The sequence below is a fragment of the Argopecten irradians genome, chromosome 2, assembly GCF_041381155.1.
Source record: "Argopecten irradians isolate NY chromosome 2, Ai_NY, whole genome shotgun sequence".
NCBI classification, from domain to species: Eukaryota; Metazoa; Mollusca; class Bivalvia; order Pectinida; family Pectinidae; genus Argopecten; species Argopecten irradians.
Genome location: NC_091135.1, coordinates 304,905 through 315,879, shown reverse-complemented (window position 1 = coordinate 315,879; position 10,975 = coordinate 304,905). Strand labels below are relative to the sequence as shown.

The 10,975-nt window shown below is 45.1% G+C and overlaps 1 protein-coding gene across 1 annotated transcript; it reads right to left on the bottom strand.

The window, feature by feature from the left end:
• Positions 1 to 9,735: 9,735 nt before the first annotated feature.
• Positions 9,736 to 10,730, bottom strand: LOC138313877 (26S proteasome non-ATPase regulatory subunit 10-like). The gene has a single exon (XM_069254132.1). It carries the CDS (start codon positions 10,647 to 10,649, stop codon positions 9,951 to 9,953), a length of 699 nt encoding a protein of 232 aa, XP_069110233.1. The 5' UTR covers positions 10,650 to 10,730; the 3' UTR covers positions 9,736 to 9,950.
• Positions 10,731 to 10,975: the final 245 nt, after the last annotated feature.

Here is a 10,975-nt window from a genome sequence, read left to right as displayed (position 1 = left end):
CCGCCTTGAAAGATAGACAACCGATCGCACCACTACAATGTACCGCCTTGAAAGTCAGACAACTGATCGCACCACTACAATGTATCACCTTGAAAGATAGACAACCGATCGCACCACTACAATGTACCGCCTTGAAAGTCAGACAACTGATCGCACCACTACAATGTATCACCTTGAAAGATAGACAACCGATCGCACCACTACAATGTACCGCCTTGAAAGTCAGACAACTGATCGCACCACTACAATGTATCACCTTGAAAGATAGACAACCGATCGCACCACTACAATGTACCGCCTTGAAAGTCAGACAACTGATCCACCACTACAATGTATCACCTTGAAAGATAGACAACCGATCGCACCACTACAATGTACCGCCTTGAAAGTCAGACAACTGATCGCACCACTACAATGTATCACCTTGAAAGATAGACAACCGATCGCACCACTACAATGTACCGCCTTGAAAGTCAGACAACTGATCGCACCACTACAATGTATCACCTTGAAAGATAGACAACAACCATCGCACCACTACAATGTACCGCCTTGAAAGTCAGACAACTGATCGCACCACTACAATGTATCACCTTGAAAGATAGACAACCGATCACACCACTACAATGTACCGCCTTGAAAGATAGACAACCGATCGCACCACTACAATGTACCACCTTGAAAGATAGACAACCGATCGCACCACTACAATGTACCGCCTTGAAAGATAGACAACCGATCGCACCACTACAATGTATCACCTTGAAAGATAGACAACCGATCGCACCACTACAATGTACCGCCTTGAAAGATAGACAACCGATCGCACCACTACAATGTAACGCCTTGAAAGTCAGACAACTGATCGCACCACTACAATGTATCACCTTGAAAGATAGACAACCGATCGCACCACTACAATGTACCGCCTTGAAAGATAGACAACTGATCGCACCACTACAATGTATCACCTTGAAAGTCAGACAACCGATCGCACCACTACAATGTACCGCCTTGAAAGATAGACAACCGATCGCACCACTACAATGTACCGCCTTGAAAGATAGACAACCGATCGCACCACTACAATGTACCGCCTTGAAAGATCAGACAAACCGATCGCACCACTACAATGTATCACCTTGAAAGATAGACAACCGATCGCACCACTACAATGTACCGCCTTGAAAGATCAGACAACCGATCGCACCACTACAATGTATCACCTTGAAAGATAGACAACCGATCGCACCACTACAATGTACCGCCTTGAAAGATAGACAACCGATCGCACCACTACAATGTACCGCCTTGAAAGATAGACAACCGATCGCACCACTACAATGTATCACCTTGAAAGATAGACAACCGATCGCACCACTACAATGTACCGCTGTGAAAGTCAGACAACTGATCGCACCACTACAATGTATCACCTTGAAAGATAGACAACCGATCGCACCACTACAATGTACCGCCTTGAAAGTCAGAAACTGATCGCACCACTACAATGTATCACCTTGAAAGATAGACAACCGATCGCACCACTACAATGTACCGCCTTGAAAGTCAGACAACTGATCGCACCACTACAATGTATCACCTTGAAAGATAGACAACCGATCGCACCACTACAATGTACCGCCTTGAAAGTCAGACAACTGATCGCACCACTACAATGTATCACCTTGAAAGATAGACAACCGATCGCACCACTACAATGTACGCCTTGAAAGTCAGACAACTGATCGCACCACTACAATGTATCACCCTTGAAAGATAGACAACCGATCGCACCACTACAATGTACCGCCTTGAAAGTCAGACAACTGATCGCACCACTACAATGTACCGCCTTGAAAGTCAGACAACTGATTGCACCACTACAATGTAACCGCCTTGAAAGATAGACAACCGATTGCACCACTACAATGTACCGCCTTGAAAGTCAGACAACTGATCGCACCACTACAATGTACCCTTGAAAGATAGACAACCGATCGCACCACTACAATGTACCGCCTTGAAAGTCAGACAACTGATCGCACCACTACAATGTATCACCTTGAAAGTAGACAACTGATCGCACCACTACAATGTACCGCCTTGAAAGTCAGACAACTGATCGCACCACTACAATGTACGCCTTGAAAGTCAGACAACTGATTGCACCACTACAATGTACCGCCTTGAAAGTCAGACAACTGATCCACCACTACAATGTACCGCCTTGAAAGTCAGACAACTGATCGCACCACTACAATGTACCGCCTTGAAAGTCAGACAGATCGCACCACTACAATGTACCGCCTTGAAAGTCAGACACACACCACTACAATGTACCGCCTTGAAAGATCAGACAACTGATCGCACCACTACAATGTACCGCCTTGAAAGATAGACAACCGATCGCACCACTACAATGTACCGCCTTGAAAGTCAGACAACTGATCGCACCACTACAATGTATCACCTTGAAAGATAGACAACCGATCGCACCACTACAATGTACCGCCTTGAAAGATAGACAACCGATCGCACCACTACAATGTACCGCCTTGAAAGTCAGACAACCGATCGCACCACTACAATGTACCGCCTTGAAAGATAGACAACCGATCGCACCACTACAATGTACCGCCTTGAAAGATAGACAACCGATCGCACCACTACAATGTACCGCCTTGAAAGATAGACAACCGATCGCACCACTACAATGTACCGCCTTGAAAGATAGACAACCGATCGCACCACTACAATGTATCCCCTTGAAAGATAGACAACTGATCGCACCACTACAATGTACCGCCTTGAAAGATAGACAACCGATCGCACCACTACAATGTATCACCTTGAAAGATAGACAACCGATCGCACCACTACAATGTACCGCCTTGAAAGTCAGACAACTGATCGCACCACTACAATGTACCACCTTGAAAGATAGACAACCGATCGCACCACTACAATGTACCGCCTTGAAAGATAGACAACCGATCGCACCACTACAATGTACCGCCTTGAAAGATAGACAACCGATCGCACCACTACAATGTACCGCCTTGAAAGATAGACAACCGATCGCACCACTACAATGTACCACCTTGAAAGATAGACAACCGATCAATGTACCCTTGAAAGATAACAACCGATCGACCACTACAATGTACCGCCTTGAAAGTCAGACAACTGATCGCACCACTACAATGTATCACCTTGAAAGATAGACAACCGATCGCACCACTACAATGTACCGCCTTGAAAGTCAGACAACCGATCGCACCACTACAATGTATCGCCTTGAAAGATAGACAACCGATCGCACCACTACAATGTACCGCCTTGAAAGATAGACAACCGATCGCACCACTACAATGTACCGCCTTGAAAGTCAGACAACTGATCACACCACTACAATGTACCGCCTTGAAAGATAGACAACTGATCACACCACTACAATGTATCGCCTTGAAAGATAGACAACCGATCGCACCACTACAATGTACCGCCTTGAAAGTCAGACAACTGATCGCACCACTACAATGTATCGCCTTGAAAGTCAGACAACTGATCGCACCACTACAATGTATCACCTTGAAAGATAGACAACCGATCGCACCACTACAATGTACCGCCTTGAAAGTCAGACAACTGATCGCACCACTACAATGTATCACCTTGAAAGATAGACAACCGATCGCACCACTACAATGTACCGCCTTGAAAGATAGACAACCGATCGCACCACTACAATGTACTGCCTTGAAAGTCAGACAACCGATCACACCACTACAATGTACCGCCTTGAAAGATAGACAACCGATCGCACCACTACAATGTAACGCCTTGAAAGTCAGACAACTGATCGCACCACTACAATGTATCACCTTGAAAGATAGACAACCGATCGCACCACTACAATGTACCGCCTTGAAAGTCAGACAACCGATCGCACCACTACAATGTACCGCCTTGAAAGATAGACAACCGATCGCACCACTACAATGTACCGCCTTGAAAGATAGACAACTGATCGCACCACTACAATGTACCACCTTGAAAGATAGACAACTGATCGCACCACTACAATGTACCGCCTTGAAAGATAGACAACCGATTGCACCACTACAATGTACCGCCTTGAAAGATAGACAACCGATCGCACCACTACAATGTATCACGCCTTGAAAGTCAGACAACCGATTGTACCACTACAATGTACCGCCTTGAAAGATAGACAACCGATCGCACCACTACAATGTACCGCCTTGAAAGTCAGACAACCGATCGCACCACTACAATGTATCGCCTTGAAAGATAGACAACCGATCGCACCACTACAATGTACCGCCTTGAAAGTCAGACAACTGATCGCACCACTACAATGTATCACCTTGAAAGATAGACAACCGATCGCACCACTACAATGTACCGCCTTGAAAGTCAGACAACTGATCGCACCACTACAATGTATCACCTTGAAAGATAGACAACCGATCGCACCACTACAATGTACCGCCTTGAAAGTCAGACAACTGATCGCACCACTACAATGTATCACCTTGAAAGATAGACAACCGATCGCACCACTACAATGTACCGCCTTGAAAGTCAGACAACTGATCGCACCACTACAATGTATCACCTTGAAAGATAGACAACCGATCGCACCACTACAATGTACCGCCTTGAAAGTCAGACAACTGATCGCACCACTACAATGTATCACCTTGAAAGATAGACAACCGATCGCACCACTACAATGTACCGCCTTGAAAGATAGACAACCGATCGCACCACTACAATGTACCGCCTTGAAAGTCAGACAACTGATCGCACCACTACAATGTTACCGCCTTGAAAGATAGACAACCGATCGCACCACTACAATGTAACGCCTTGAAAGTCAGACAACTGATCGCACCACTACAATGTATCACCTTGAAAGATAGACAACCGATCGCACCACTACAATGTACCCCTTGAAAGTCAGACAACTGATCACACCACTACAATGTATCGCCTTGAAAGATAGACAACCGATCGCACCACTACAATGTACCGCCTTGAAAGTCAGACAACTGATCGCACCACTACAATGTACCGCCTTGAAAGTCAGACAACTGATCGCACCACTACAATGTACCACCTTGAAAGTCAGACAACTGATTGCACCACTACAATGTACCGCCTTGAAAGATAGACAACCGATCGCACCACTACAATGTACCGCCTTGAAAGTCAGACAACCGATCACACCACTACAATGTATCGCCTTGAAAGATAGACAACCGATTGATACCACTACAATGTACCGCCTTGAAAGATAGACAACCGATCGCACCACTACAATGTACCGCCTTGAAAGTCAGACAACCGATCGCACCACTACAATGTACCGCCTTGAAAGTAGACAACCGATCGCACCACTACAATGTAACCGCCTTGAAAGTCAGACAACTGATCGCACCACTACAATGTAACACCTTGAAAGATAGACAACCGATCGCACCACTACAATGTATACCGCCTTGAAAGATAGACAACCGATTGCACCACTACAATGTATCACCTTGAAAGATAGACAACCGATCGCACCACTACAATGTACCGCCTTGAAAGATCAGACAACCGATCGCACCACTACAATGTACCGCCTTGAAAGTCAGACAACCGATCGCACCACTACAATGTATCACCTTGAAAGATAGACAAACCGATCGCACCACTACAATGTACCGCCTTGAAAGTCAGACAACTGATCGCACCACTACAATGTATCACCTTGAAAGATAGACAACCGATCGCACCACTACAATGTACCGCCTTGAAAGATCAGACAACCGATCGCACCACTACAATGTACCGCCTTGAAAGATAGACAACCGATCGCACCACTACAATGTATCGCCTTGAAAGATAGACAACCGATCGCACCACTACAATGTACCGCCTTGAAAGTAGACAACCGATCGCACCACTACAATTACCCCTTGAAAGATAGACAACCGATCTACAATGTATCGCCTTGAAAGATAGACAACCGATCGCACCACTACAATGTACCGCCTTGAAAGTCAGACAACCGATCGCACCACTACAATGTACCGGCTTGAAAGATAGACAACCGATCGCACCACTACAATGTACCGCCTTGAAAGATAGACAACCGATCGCACCACTACAATGTACCGCCTTGAAAGATAGACAACCGATCACACCACTACAATGTAACGCCTTGAAAGATAGACAACCGATCGCACCACTACAATGTACCGCCTTGAAAGATAGACAACCGATCGCATACCACTACAATGTACCACCTTGAAAGATAGACAACCGATCGCACCACTACAATGTACCGCCTTGAAAGATAGACAACCGATCGCACCACTACAATGTACCGCCTTGAAAGTCAGACAACTGATCGCACACTACAATGATCCGCCTTGAAAGATAGACAACCTATCGCACCACTACAAGAACCCCTTGAAATCAGACAACGATGTACCGCCTTGAAAGATAGACAACCGATCGCACCACTACAATGTACCGCCTTGAAAGATAGACAACCGATCGCACCACTACAATGTAACGCCTTGAAAGATAGACAACCGATCGCACCACTACAATGTACCACCTTGAAAGATAGACAAGACACCGATCGATCCACTACAATGTACCGCCTTGAAAGTCAGACAACTGATCGCACCACTACAATGTACCGCCCTTGAAAGATAGACAACCGACCACTACAATGGTAGACGCCTTGAATAGTCAGACAACCGATCGCACCACTACAATGTATACCTCCTTGAAAGATAGACAACCGATCGCACCACTACAATGTACGCCTTGAAAGTTAGTCCTGTGAAACAGATGAATCGCACCACTACAATGTATCACCTTGAAAGATAGACAACCGATCGCACCACTACAATGTAATCCGCCTTGAAAGATAGACAGACAACTGATCGCACCACTACAATGTATCCGCCTTGTAAGTCAGACAACTGATCGCACAGCACTACAATGTACCGCCTTGAAAGATAGACAACCGATCGCACCACTACAATGTATCCGCCTTGAAAGATAGACAACCGATCGCACCACTACAATGTACCGCCTTGAAAGATAGACAACCGATCGCACCACTACAATGTATCGCCTTGAAAGATAGACAACCGATTGATCGCACCACTACAATGTACTGCCTTGAAAGTCAGACAACCGATCGCACCACTACAATGTACCGCCTTGAAAGATAGACAACCGATCGCACCACTACAATGTATCACCTTGAAAGATAGACAACTGATCGCACCACTACAATGTACCGCCTTGAAAGATAGACAACCGATCACACCACTACAATGTACCGCCTTGAAAGATCAGACAACCGATCGCACCACTACAATGTAACCGCCTTGAAAGATAGACAACCGATCACACCACTACAATGTACCGCCTTGAAAGATAGACAACCGATCGCACCACTACAATGTACCGCCTTGAAAGATAGACAACCGATCGCACCACTACAATGTACCGCCTTGAAAGATAGACAACCGATCGCACCACTACAATGTACCGCCTTGAAAGATAGACAACCGATCGCACCACTACAATGTAACGCCTTGAAAGATAGACAACCGATCGCAACCACTACAATGTACCGCCTTGAAAGATAGACAACCGATCGCACCACTACAATGTATCCCCTTGAAAAAAGATAGACAGACCAATCGCACCTCTACACATGTACCCGCCTGGAACGATCAGACAACTGATCGCACACACTACAATGTACCGCCTTGAAAGATAGACAACCGATCGCACCACTACAATGTACGCCTTGAAAGTCAGACAACTGATCGCACCACTACAATGTAACGCCTTGAAAGATAGACAACCGATCGCACCACTACAATGTAGACCCGCCTTGAAAGATCAGAACAAACTGACCCGCTTCGCACCACTACAATGTATCACCTTGAAAGATAGACAACCGATCGCACCACTACAATGTAAACGTTCGCCTTGAAAGTCAGACAACGATCGCACCACTACAATGTACCCGCCTTGAAAAGATAGACAAACCGATCGCACCACTACAATGTACCGCCTTGAAAGTCAGACAACCGATCGCACCACTACAATGTATCCGGGCCTTGAAAGATAGACAACCGATCGCACCACTACAATGTAACCTGCCTTGAAAGTTAGACACAATGCTGCTCACCACCACTACAATGTATCCGCCTTGAAAGATAGACAACTGATTGCACCACTACAATGTACCGGAAAGTCATTGAAAGATCACCACAAGTACAATGTAACACTTGAAAGATCAGACACCATCTACAATGTACCGCCTTGAAAGATCAGACAACTGATCGCACACTACAATGTACCGCCTTGAAAGATAGACAACCGATCACACCACTACAATGTACCGCCTTGAAAGTCAGACAACTGATCAGCACCACTACAATGTACCGCCTTGAAAGTCAGACAACTGATCGCACCACTACAATGTACCGCCTTGAAAGATAGACAACTGATCGCACCACTACAATGTACCGCCTTGAAAGTCAGACAACCGATCACACCACTACAATGTACCGCCTTGAAAGATAGACAACCGATGGCACCACTACAATGTACTGCCTTGAAAGATAGACAACCGATTGTACCACTACAATGTACCGCCTTGAAAGATAGACAACCGATCGCACCACTACAATGTACCGCCTTGAAAGATAGACAACCGATCGCACCACTACAATGTATCGAATCGCACCACTACAATGTACCGCCTTGAAAGATAGACAACCGATCGCACCACTACAATGTATCACCTTGAAAGATAGACAACCGATCGCACCACTACAATGTACCGCCTTGAAAGATAGACAACCGATCGCACCACTACAATGTAACGCCTTGAAAGTCAGACAACTGATCGCACCACTACAATGTATCACCTTGAAAGATAGACAACCGATCGCACCACTACAATGTACCGCCTTGAAAGTCAGACAACTGATCGCACCACTACAATGTATCACCTTGAAAGATAGACAACCGATCGCACCACTACAATGTACCGCCTTGAAAGTCAGACAACTGATCGCACCACTACAATGTAACACCTTGAAAGTCAGACAACTGATCGCACCACTACAATGTATCACCTTGAAAGATAGACAACCGATCGCACCACTACAATGTACCGCCTTGAAAGTCAGACAACTGATCGCACCACTACAATGTACCGCCTTGAAAGATAGACAACTGATCGCACCACTACAATGTACCGCCTTGAAAGTCAGACAACCGATCACACCACTAGTATGTACCGCCTTGAAAGATAGACAACCGATGGCACCACTACAATGTTCCGCCTTGAAAGTTAGACAACCGATCGCACCACTACATTATGTATACCGATGTTCAATAATAGGAGGTATTCAGTGCTGGCCATACAATTCTCAGTGATAGCTTCAAATGGCTGTGTGATACAGATGTACATTGTATACAATCATGTAAAAATTCTTGGAGTCAAGGAAAACCTGAGAAATTATCAGTATAGCGAATGATAACCACATCTGCATTGTATATTGAATCGATTCATATTTATTTCTGTATTCATTCTTAAAACTTACATAATTTTTATATTTTTAATTATATTCGCATCATAACTTTATTCAAAATACAACTGTAAGCACAAAGTCTGTTATTTCATTTTGAATATCTAATTTATAAAATGAGCGTATTTTGTTATTAACAAGTCATACATTCATCTCATCAATAAGGAGGTAGCGATGGAGAAGGGGAGGTAACCCTATCTGTCTTAACTTGAGAAGAAACTCTGGTTTTAGAAGGTGGCGCATTCGAATCCTACAGTGTTGCTGTAGGTACACTGGTCGCACCTCCAGTTTCAGTTCTCACTCGAGCGTTGCGTAAAACTCACCATATGTTAGGGTCTGAGATATAGCAGGTCTGTCGAACCGAGCTCCAGCTAGCACCAGAATATGTGTGATCTCGAGGTCACCATTCCCTAGAGCATAAAGTAAAGGCGATACACATACTCCTTCTACCCAGCCTGTCAGACTAACATCACAGTTGTAATAGACAACTAGTTTTACACAGGAGACAGCCCCGCGCTGTACTGCATGCATCAGTGGTGTTTTGTGTAGGTAGTCCCGAGAGTCCAGATTGGCCCCACCCTCAACTAGAGCGCTCACAAACTCAACTTTTTCTCGTACAACTGCTGCATGCAAGGCTGTCTGTCGGCGTTTTGAACTGCAATGATTGATGTTAGCTCCTGCAATAATGAGATTCAAAACAGTTTCCACAGTTGGTGCATAAATGGTTGCCCATATAAGAGGGGTAAAACCACCCCATACCTCGGTGTTCGGATTGGCTCCATTCTGTAGCAGAAGCGACACCATTTCATTATCGCCATAGCGACTGGCCCAACAAAGACCCGAGTCCAAGGTGACCTGTTGACATCCAGATTCCATTAGACCAGTGGCTCGGTCTGTATCCCTGGCATGTACTGCTGTTATCAGCCTGATGTGGCACATGTCTGGACATCCTTCGTGATCCTCCTTGATCTCTCCCGTGACCACATCCACTTCCATAAATGTACAATAATTACCTATGTCTTTGTTACTTTAGCTTGGTGATGTATTCCTAATTGAAACGTGTCTCCAGGTTCTACACAATGGCATTCTGTTTGATGAGTTCCTCTCCTTTCTGAAACAAAAGAAATGGACATAGCATGGATAAGAAATAATTAACTGTTTTAGGGTTCTGTCTTAAAATTCTGCCAAAAATATAATAACAAAATGCATGCATAAGACAATGATACAAATTAGTGCCATACATGTATATAAGCCAATAGCTATGGTCATCAAGTTGTCATAATCACTGAGATGTACTGCGACACTTCCTACTGTACCTAGCC